We start from the raw sequence: 12,098 nt of genomic DNA on the forward strand, positions 1-12,098 counted from the left end.
CCTAGTTTCTAGTTTACCACATTTTAGCGTATTAAAAGTGTACTGCGCTTTTTTCCTTTTGTAAACATGGTTGTGATGAAAAATTCACAGAAGTTTGATATTATTAAAACGTTATAGTTTGCTTGCGAAAGATGAATCTACGAGATTTGAAAGGGTTTTGTTATTATAATAATGATTATAAAACGTAGAACGACTATAAAAGTATCTTATTACTAGCTTTCCGCCCGCGGCTTCAGCCGCGTTTTCAAAGAAAAACCCGCATAGTTCCCGTTCCCATGATATTTCCGATATAAAACCTACCCTATAGGTTTATCCAAATTACCCTCTATATTTCATTGCAAACGGTTAAGTAGTATTTGCGTGAAAGAGTAACAAACATACATACATACACATACATCCATCCTCACAAAATTTCGCATTTATCAGATTAGTAGGAAGGATTAACATCATTACTAAAAATTCTTTACGATTTGAGAACCAAATCTATCTTTTTCATTAAGATAAACATTGCAAGTTCGCTCTAAAAATGTATAATAATAATTTTAATAGCCTCCAGTTCTAGTGTGTGCTGATATAAAATGTGCATTTAGTAAAGCAAACAATTTTCATGAGTGATAAAAGTTTACGTTAGAACGTCGGCCATTTTGTTATGCTGTTCAAATTACGTGACCGGTGCTCTGAAATTTTTATGTAAAATTTTTAGCAGTGGAAATATTTTAGTAGTGTCTACGTGCTAATTGTGGATAAAACATTGTTATTTTGTATAGAAATAAAGTTTTTAACACTTGATACGAGGTAACTTTTTGTTTGTATGTGATTTACTGCTCTAATTTCTTGCGTTTACAAGTAAATAAATTAACGTTGTTAAAATTAAAAGTACGCAAAGTTCATATAAGGTTTAAGTTTCTTATTATTAATTTAAATTATGATGTTGTTGCTCTATTTTTCAGAAAATTCACAGTATAAAATTTTTACACTTGTCCGAAAGCTGGAATTACTCATCATCATAATAATATACGAATATAAAATGCTGCTTCAGCAATAATACATTGAGTAAATACTTTAGTACACAACTATGTTGGTAGATAAATTCACTGATTCTAAAAATAAGTTAAAAAATACTCCTTTCATATGACGATTTGACACCAAGTTTTTATATAGGATCCATTGCCCTCGCTAGGGTCTGAAAGGGTTTCTGTAAACCCTACTTAGTCATTGTTACCGAACCTGAATCGATTGACGATAGATTTGAGCTTTTATTGTTTTTATCAGTAACAGATTGATCGATATTTCACTTAAATGTGAACACTTTGAGATAAATCTTGAACTAATAAGTTTGAATCTATTTCCAATATATAATTATATAGATCAAGAGCCCACGACAGCCAGACTTTCCTTTCTTTAGGAAAGTTGAAAGTTTCTCTGTATATGTCTCCGATAGCGATTATCAAGTCTGGGTTGTGGTTACTTTGGCAGGAAACAGGTAGTAAAGGTGTATAAAATTGTACCTAACTTTCATTATAGTTTAAAAGCTAAATTTTATATATGTTACTTGGGGACGTATAAAAAGATGTTTTCATGATTCTTACATATTGCCAGGCACATTTAAAAAATAACTAACATAATATCATAAAATTAACGTTACTATCTATTAAAAAACTCGTCAAAATCCGTTGCGAAGTTATAAAGATTCAAGCATACTTATGGACGAACAGACGACGACAGTGACTTTGTTTTATACTATGTACCTATGTAGTACCTAATAATCTAGAATAGCACATGTAATTAATTTTAACTACACTGAAATTAGACTAGTAAGTATTATCATGATTTCCTTAATAGGCCACATGGCAAATGCATTTCGTATAACTGAATCGTATTCACTTTTTTAAGCAGATTTACCTGCACTTAGCCTGAGAATAAATAGATGATCCAACTTTAACTATGAGAGGCTAACAGGCAAATGAATTTCACAATTAAATTATTACTAAACAGTTTGTAGACTAAATTGTCCTCCAATGGTAGATTTTAGCCGCTCTAATTGAATCGGGTTGGGAACCATAACTACGCCATGTGGGTAATATATGGCATAATTTAACAAGTTATAGTATATCTGGTGATGTTTGATAATTGTTTTGAATCTATTTATTTTGAAGATTGTCTAAATTAAGAAGGTATATTGTAACTGTAGCAAATAGATGAAAGATTAATCTTAAGGTAATTAATTACGTCATTTACTACATTTAATTATACTTTTTCAATTTATTTTTTATATAAGGTTAAAGTTCGCAAAACTAGCCTTAAGAAATATTCATATTCCGCTTAATGCTGTTCGTTCCGGCTCCTCCCAATTTTTTATCATTCTTATTTTTTATCAATTCTTATCATAATCCCAACGAAACGAAAACTACTTACTTACGAAAACTACTAGCAAAAAGTCATTAAAATCGCTTCAGCCGTTCTGCAGTTATCAATAGTGTAACTAACATGACTTTCTTATAGGAATTAATGAATTTAACATATTTTAAACGCGACTTATTAATTAGGTATATCATTAACCCGACATTTCCCATACTTTATTTTCTAATATAGAAAGAATAAAAGTGAAACTAGTGATGTTGTGCTTCTTTTAAAAATCTTAACTATACATATATACATAGAAGATTCACTTACATCGAACCAGCAAAGAGACGGGATTACTCGTCCCTTTTCCCTCACTGTTCGCAGCCATACATGTGTAGTCGCCTGCCGCCGCTCGCGTCACGCTCTGTAGTACTAAACTCTGAGCACTTAGAATGATGCCGGCCGCTTCATTGTGGTATATTTCTGTGTTCTAGAAATAAAGCATTGTATAAGCAAATAATTATATGAATATTTTTTTACAGAATTAACAACACACACCTGTTTTAATAAGTTTATAGTTACTGTATTAACATATTTGGCATCGGCATGATAAATATTATTAAATAAAATAAGAAGTATCAATAATTAAAATGAGCATTAACAATCTCATGATCGCATTCAATCACCCAAAACCTACATTTCAAAAGACATGTTTTTACAATGAACTTCATCTATGAATTATACCATTTACAAATACACCATAGTAAAAATCTTATCGGAATTTGGCTTATACAATTTCGTACTTACCCCATGAAACCACACCAGTCGATGTGTCTTAGGATTTGCTTTAACAGTACACTCGAAGTACACGTCGTCCCCTTCTTTTATCTCATCTGGGTTTAAATTGGATCCCATCTTCAGGTCCACGATTGGTACATCTGTAACAAGATAATTTTTATATTCTGAGTTACTGGAAAGCAATATTACATACTGCTTAATGAGAAACTCATACAACAGATTAGTAAATACTAAATCGTTACTTTTACTTTATAAACAACTAGCTAACCGCCCGCGGCTTCGCCCGATTTGTCTAAAACCTAATAAATTATATACTTAAACCTTCCTCTTGAATCACTCTATCTATAAAAAAACCGCATCAAAATTTGTTGCAGTTTTAAAGATTTAAGCATACAAAGGGACATAGGGACAGAGAAAGCGACTTTGTTTTGCTATGTAGTGAAACTTAAGACAGCGGCTTATATTACACGTATAGTAGTATGTATCTTCTATTAATTTAAAATAAATATTAATATTATAAAACTGAAGAATTGGTTTATTTGTTTGAACGCGCTAATCTCGGCAACAACTCCCATTTATCGAGGAAGGCTATTATAATATCATCTCGCTAAGACCAACAGGAACAGAGCAATGCGGGTAAAACCGCGGAGCACAGCTAGTTTAAAATATATAATAGTAGTATCTACTATAAATAAAAAATGTATATATAAAACTTTTCATTTCAGTTCATTCATTTTCAGTTCATTTTTTTACAAAATTGGGCGTAGGTATATAATTTTGTTCAGTAAGTTATTGTTATAACAGCATTTAAAACATTCCTACCAACAATATCTGTAAATGAATATGAAAAAAGTTACTCTCTATCGTATTTTATTATAAGCAATACTTTTTTTCCAATTGAGACACTAAAATACATGTTTATTTCAACATAAAAACTCTACCATCACTAAATTATATTAAGTAGAGTTGAAACCTATGATGCTCTACCACCCAAAAATTTAAGTACAAATTACATTCTACAAAAAACTTTCCAATAACCTTTTCTCTGTAGACGGTTACACTGAATTCCATCTTGAAATTCAACTTTATTAAAAGTATTTTAATTTAAAAATAATTATGTAAAAAGGTCCCTGGATTTCATTTTAAAACACAAGAAATCTTTATTATTTTGCATTTAAAATGTAAAAGGTTCTACACCAAAACTGTATTAAATGTTTATTATATAGGTATAGTATTTTTAAACCATGTTTAGTTGCAAATAAACGATTTATTTAAGTATTTATTTATTTAAAAAAAAAATAAGAAAGAAATGAATTAATTATTGGTTCAGATTTCATTAGTGAAAAGATTAACATAATATTATTATCAATGCTTCTTTTCAATGATTTTTTTCGTTAGTATCTTAACTTTATAATTTGAAATTAATCAAAAATTCCTGTGCCACATTTGATTAGTTTTTTAATACCAAATAGACAACTATAGGTTATCTTTTTTCAGGTATATTTATACTGTGTCACTGAGTCATAATTAAAATACGTCTAAGTCTCATCTTAATTGATGAAAAACTCGACAGTGAAATGGAAAATTGTTTTAGATCGTTTTAATTATATGAAAATTAAGAGATAAATGTTGGTAGCGATGTTATATGAGTTTTGAAATAAGGCGTTTGTAGACTGATGTTTATGCTGAATAAATTTATTTTCATAAAGTTGTTATTCCAAGACTTTGAAAGAAATTATAAAAACAAAAACAGGACGAAAGTTCAGATAGCGTAACATATTATTTGAATTTAAGTTTTAGAATTATTCATACTGCTTAGTTTTTTGTAATTTTTATTTTATAATTTTTATTATTCGTTGATAATATGTGCATAATCAAAGTTACTTCTTTAATTTATAGTTAAATGTATGCTTTATCACTACATAGTATAAAAAAAGTCGCTTTCTCTGTCCCTATGTCCCTTTGTATGCTTAAATCTTTAAAACTACGCAACGAATTTTGATGCGGTTTTTTTAAATAGATAGAGTAATTCAAGAGGAAGGTTTTAGTATATAATTTATTAGGTTTTAGACAAAGCGGGTGAAGCCGCGGGTGGTAAGCTAGTATTAAATATAAATTCCTCTACATGTATTTCACTTTGTGTTACTTCAATTCCGGCATTCCTATTCCCTTTTCTTCATTTATAAACATTTCACAATTAAGAAACGTCCTAAAACTGAGAAATATCATTAAAAACGCTCGCGTGTATCCCGCCTTATGAATGAATATTATAGTTTCCCCGCTGTACAAGCAAATGAATTTTTAATTAAGTCGTAAGACTTATATTTGCGTAGGACTAGATTGTCTTTGCGAATACATTTTTATTAAAACATTTAGCAGTAAGTATTTAAGCGTTTATTTAATAAGATAACGACTTTACTCACTTTTAATCTTCTGATTTAAAAACACAGCTTTTCTTTGTAAAAAATAATTGATACGAAGTGGCTCTTATCGACTTCGAAAAAGGAGATTATTAAATTGAGACGTAAGACGTCCGTTAAGAGAAAATTCTCTATATTATTACCTATATTATATAAAATAAAATAATTAATGGAAAAATAGGATTATAAAAGAATATAGGTACAACGTTACATAGGTTTAGGATTCCGCTTCGCATTTCTCAAAAAATCTTCATCGGATTGAGACTATTCTTTGTATAGATATAGTGGCTTATATTTCTGACTAGACCCGCGGCTTCGCTCGCTAGTCGCTTCGTCTAAAACCTAATAAATTATATACCTACTATAATTATGTACTTTATTAGTCACAAAAAAGATCTAACTAATTGCTTTTTTTTGTAAAAAGTTTTCAAATCTCAGCTTAGAAAAACTTTTATTTAAATGATAAATATTTTACGATTCTAAACGTAAACATTTAGAATACTTTTTTCTAAAAATCCTGTAACAAAACCCGTTACTGTATAGCAGAGTACTCGACTGTTTCATACTGCCTGTACAAATATTAGCTTTAACCTATGACCTATATCTAGTACTCACAGCTTTGTTAATTATGCGCATATGTATATGGGAATGAATAGAATTAACATTTTAAAATTGTTTTTCTTGTATTAATTGTGTTTTATGTTGATACTGTTGTATCTAATAACAGTTTTGTTTATTAGATTTCTTACACTTTCACAAGGTAAACAGTATGATCGTACTTTTTGTGTAGGTATCTATAGGTTGATTATTTAAGTATCTAGGCTTTAGGTATAGGTCGCGTATGTATGTTATATACGAACGTATAAAATATGTATCTACAATCTACATAATATTTTTTATAGTTTTTGTTTCATATTTATATTCTAAAAATGTGTTATTATTAATATAAATTATATTACTACTTACAATGCACGTTCAACCGCCATTTATCTTCAATAGCAGAGTCTGGTATGAACTTGTTCTCAGCTCGGCAAGTCAAATACTTGCCGTCATCTTCCACACTCGGTAATAGGCTTAGAACACTAAGTGTTTCGTTGTTTTCTGAGAACTAGAACAAGGAAACATGATTAATTATTTAAACATCTATACATATATCTATACTAATATTATAAAGCTGAAGAGTTTGTTTGTTTGTTTGAACGCGCTAATCTCAGGAACTACTGGTCCGATTTGAAAAATTCTTTCGGTGTTAAATATCCCATTAATCGAGGAAGGGTATAGGCTATATATCATCACGCTAAGACCAACAGGAGTGGAGCGACGCGGGTGAAACCGCGGAGCGCAGCTAGTATAAAATAAAGCCGGGTTTGTTACAACACATAACTCCTTTCATTTTGCATAGCTTTAAAGACCAATAGTAAAATGCCATAAACAAACGTTATTGCCAATATATCACGAAACTTTAATTTCATTTTACGGGACTCATATTAAACAATAACAAACACCATCCATTATAAATTATAATTAAAACAATTTACCGCAAAACAGAAGCGTTATAATGTTAATAATCTAAATGAAAATCTAGACAGATCTTAACAAAAGGTACCTTAATTAACCGCCTATCTAAGAGAACCAAACTTCGCAAATATTAAAGGCCTAGCGGAAAATTTGTTCCAGACAATAGTTTTTCAAAACGAAGGAAAAAACACGAAGAATCCCTTGCGGAATTCCCATTATAGTTCAAGACGGAACGAAATATCGTTTATGCAGCTCTAATTAATTTACAACTTGATAAAACGGCGCGGATGTAATTAAAATTTATTATTCTTGCAGTTTCAAGTTAATTTATTGATTGAAATCACTATATTTCAATGCTTTTAAAGGTATGAACTAGAAATAAGGTATTGTTACTTTTAGGGAACATTTTATAGATAAGGTCATTCATTTAAAAGCGAAATTCTCAAAAACTACATTTTTACGTTATTAAAAATTTAATACAATTTATCTGACTGACAAGATAGAAGTTACCCTACTATTTTCTTCTTCTTGCATTATACCAGAATCTACATTTTAAATTAACCTACATTCTTATCTTAATCTTTATCTAATGTCTAATCGAATCTCTAAAGAGATAATGTTTACGCCAGTTTTAATTAATGTATAATGAATTGTTTTATTGTATTAAATAAATAAAAATAATAATGTTTTACTAAATAAGTTCCTACATATTGTATAGTCATCACAACACCGAAAACTCTTACTCCAAACAATACAGAATTCGCAAGAAAGGAATCTATCAATTACAACAGACAATAGCTCACATTTTTCGCCATCCGCTTCAGTTGCCTATTGTTCTTCCACCAAGTGACTGACGCCTCCGGTCGGGAGCCTGTCGTCTTGCATTCCACCTCGTACCGTTTGTCAGCGGAGACCTGCCGCTCCTTGGTCAGTATGGCCACGGTTATCGGCTTCACTGTTCAATGAATTAGATTTATTATAAGTATTCGTTGATGCTTGAAGCGTGTCGTTTGTTTGGATTGATTTACGGTTAAGGATTTGTAATATGTTACCTGTCTGATAGATTTAATATAATGTCGAATAATATGAACTGTGACCTTTTTCTTTTTGGGTACTTTTATTGATACATAAAACTAATCATTTTTTGTTAAAAACATTAATTTCATGTAACACATTATTATTGTAAAGATATTGACAAAATCATCATGTGAAGAAGATATTAATACGTGTAACTATAATAAAAACAAAGCTGTTTTATTGCTATTTAACAGCTTGTTTAAAACGATCATAAAAAAGCAGTAAAACTTACAGTATAATTATCTGATCACTGTTTTGTGTTTATCATCATGATCAAAGCAGAAATTTATAATGTATTTTATATGTAACGCTATTTAAAGCAATTACTGTAAATATTAATAAAGTTTATGAACAAAATTTAATTTATAATGAAATTATTGTACGTACAGATATATTTATTTTATAAAACACGTTACATTTTGTCTTTTGCATATACGATAAATGAAATAAGCAAAGATAATTCATTTTGACGTGACAACGTCTTATAATTCGAATATAATTATAAGGATGCGGGTTCGAGTCCCGCCTTGTGATCGAATTTTTTTCTATTCTTTATAAATTTATATTTATAAAGCATTTGAATGCCATAAAACAAAAAATATCAGTTTCAGGACATGAAAACCAAAACAGTGCCACAATCAATTATTTTACCAATCAAAAAACATATTATGTACTCACAGTTAATATCTAGTATCAAAACTTTGGTCTCCGGCGGTGCAAGGTTGGTATTGGACGCCTGGCACACCAGTCTTGCATTCAAGTGTTGTCTGCCAACATTCGGGAAAGTCAGCGTGTTGACCGTGATCCCATCTGCTCTTTGCTCGAAGGAGTCATCTATGACCACGTTCTCGAGGTACCACGTGACGCGTGGGCGTGGTCGACCTGCGAAAGACATTAACCACATTTTTAAGAGGTTCTGTTAAAAACGGAAACGTTATTTCGTTTGAGGTAAGGCTACTATGGTTCAATTATTTATTTTGACATGCTATTTCGATCAAATAATTTTATTAAGAGTTAAGAAAAAATACTTATGGAACTTGTAACAAAAGTAAACAGATATTCAAACTAATGATAGATTTTCATCTAATTTATTTGTATCGTTCATTAAAAGTCATGAACAAACACATAATTTAACCAACCAAAATGAAACTACCAAAGATTTAGTACCATGAGAATATTCACACATATTTTCAAACATTTCATACTTTCAAACAATTGCTAGTAATACAGACTTTACTAAGAAATAAACCTACAACCCATACAAATCTAAATTATCTACACCTCTTCCTTCACTATTCACAACAAATTACAAGCATTGTTTGAAATTCAAAGCAATTAAGCCGCCCATACACGAACATAAAAACGCGCGTGTATAATTAAATAAAGCAATAACATAATAGTTTGTATGTTAAGACAATAGACACTTCTCAGTTATAATGACGACCACGTTTGGTCTATGCCATGTTCGATTTCATGTAATGATCCTAGAAAATTACTTCCCACCTAATTGAATGTTTGGTAATAAAGTATCGTGTTTAGTTGTGAGTTAAAGATATAGCAGTGATTGTTCGACATGACGTGTAAATAATTGAGTTTCTGTAGTTATGTATTGCCGAGTCAAAACAAACTACGATTAAATACAATAGAATTACTATGAAGGGATAAAGCTATTTTTTGGGATTGAAATAAATTTTGTTTTCTATTTGAATTATTATTTAAGTAGGTATTAAAGTAAGTGAAAGCAATTATGGAAACAATTCTATAAAGGATATTAATAATTTATAAATTTTATAAGATTGAATTAAAAAAAATTAAAAATTCTTTATTCTTCAAGACACGTACATTTTAAAATATTATTTTATTATTTCCTGTTATTTTTATATTCGCATATTCATTCGCATTCGATAACAGTTTACCTCTTCTACAAATAATATATCACAATAAATCATTAAATAAAATAACAGGTCGAGTATAGCCAACACCGATCCCACAAACACAGGTAAGCCCAGGGTGGTCGTTTCTTTAATGATCTGATAACAATCAAGATAATATAGTGATATGATACTTAATGTGTGCATAATGTGGAGGTGTTAAATTATGGACTTTAATTATTTATAACGAAAAACTGGTAATTTGTGGTATTTTGGGAAATTAGGTTTGACTTTGTAGTATAGTGTAGGTGTAAGAAATGTTAATTGTCCCCTTTTTTAGAAGAAAATTCTGATGATGTATAATTTAAACGTTTTATTTGTTCTTAAATTCCAATTTATTTATTGATTTAACACTATTGATTATTGATTTAAATACGTATTTAATTATTTAAAGAAATAGCTGCGACTGAAAAAAAAATTGCTGAATTAATTTCTCATAGTTTGTTATGGATATTTATCCTAAATTATCGAATTTGATCCATTTATTAAAATGTATTCGACGTCTTATTTGGGCGACAAACTAATAATGCGTTGAACAGCTCAAAAATGCACAGTTAATCACAGTTTAAACCACGTTTAAACAGAACGTGAGGTTTAATCAATCATTTGAAACTAGAGTGTCAGAAAGCACAATGTATCAAACGAAATTTTTAGCCAGTAGCAATTTACGGGGAATCAATAATACGTGATTACTGAGCTTTGTTTGCCAATTAGCTTATTTCAAACCACTTTATTCAACACTAGCTGTGCCACGCGGCTTCACTCACGGATGAACCTACAAAATCAAGTATTTCTATAGCTCGTGTTTTATTCTGATTACCTATATTACTATAAAGTTTCCATCAAGTCTGTACAGTAGTTTGTTCGTGAAAGAGTAACAAACATACACACATCCATCCATTATCACAAACATTCGCATTTACAATATTAGTAGGAGTAAGAAGTAGGTTGTGTGTTAGTTTTAAAGATGTTATTAAATTAAGTTTGATAGTTTTTTTTAATATAGATAGAAATTAATAAAGTGTTTAACTCACCTCCCTCGACTTCGCAGATTAATAAAACATTAGAGCCTTCGTTATAAGGCTCTACGAGTTTCGTTCTGTCTCTTCTTTTCGCGTCGTATATTGTAGGTCTGCTGGGTGGGACTGAAATTAAAGTATAATTTAATTACTCTGTACAATAAAGTTACATTTATTTTGATGTTACTAATAAGTGATGACTTTTTTGGGTTATTTATTGATTTTTTTGAGTTGGTAATTTATTTTGGTGTTTTTTTATGTTAAATGTTCAGTTAAAATTTGATAAATACACATAGATAAATATTGTTGTGCTGATTTAAGCCTAACGCATTTTAATTTCATAATATTCATCCATATATAACTATTTGTATTTTTTTTAATATTGTAAATTTTTAACACAAGAATTAAATACAAACTTTCAATATACCAACTATACTACTACATATAATATTATATACTTACTTATAACAGTAAAATTGACTTTCAAATTCCTAGTCGGCGAATTCTTAAAATCCACCCTACATCGATAAACGCCCGCATCCACGGCCATAACGTTGTCTATCATAAGCACCGCTGGCGTGGCGCCCCCCCTGAAGTACGCCCTGTTCCCGAAGACCAGAGGGGAGGACCAGAGCTTGGGCTGGTTGTAGGAGCGGCCTCGGATATCGTAACTGGTGAGAACAAAAAAAAAGCCCTGATGACATAAATAAATAGTAATTAAACCCTATTTTAAGAATAGAAGAATAAGAATAAGAATAAGAATAGGTGTTGCATTTCATGTTTTCATGATAATATGTAACATGATCGGTTACTCTTCAGTAGGTACCTACACAGAGCATCGCAACAAAAAATTAAAAATCACACATCCAGCAAAGAATCTGCGGTCCTACCAACCCCCTTTTAATACATAATAAAGCTCAAACTACCACGCACCTGTACAGCGGTTCACCATCAGACTCCTTGAACCACAGCACCATCACAACCGCGTCGTC

General features: G+C 30.3%; 1 protein-coding gene across 1 annotated transcript in view; it reads right to left on the reverse strand.

The window, feature by feature from the left end:
* LOC149480214 (neural cell adhesion molecule 2-like) overlaps positions 1–12,098 on the reverse strand; it is a 41,384-nt gene that overhangs the window by 11,804 nt on the left and 17,482 nt on the right. The window contains exons 3-9 of the mRNA XM_089706840.1: positions 11,569–11,777; positions 11,122–11,232; positions 8,835–9,038; positions 7,883–8,034; positions 6,528–6,669; positions 3,151–3,281; positions 2,674–2,833 (exon numbers count right to left, since the gene is read on the reverse strand). Of these exons, the coding sequence (XP_089562966.1) occupies positions 2,674–2,833; positions 3,151–3,281; positions 6,528–6,669; positions 7,883–8,034; positions 8,835–9,038; positions 11,122–11,232; positions 11,569–11,777 (1,109 nt within the window). The remainder of the gene's footprint in view (positions 1–2,673; positions 2,834–3,150; positions 3,282–6,527; positions 6,670–7,882; positions 8,035–8,834; positions 9,039–11,121; positions 11,233–11,568; positions 11,778–12,098) is intronic.

The sequence above is a fragment of the Colias philodice genome, chromosome 18, assembly GCF_061535455.1.
Source record: "Colias philodice isolate Cphi_HAF_F1 chromosome 18, ilColPhil1 Martin Lab GWU primary, whole genome shotgun sequence".
Classification (NCBI taxonomy): Eukaryota; Metazoa; Arthropoda; class Insecta; order Lepidoptera; family Pieridae; genus Colias; species Colias philodice.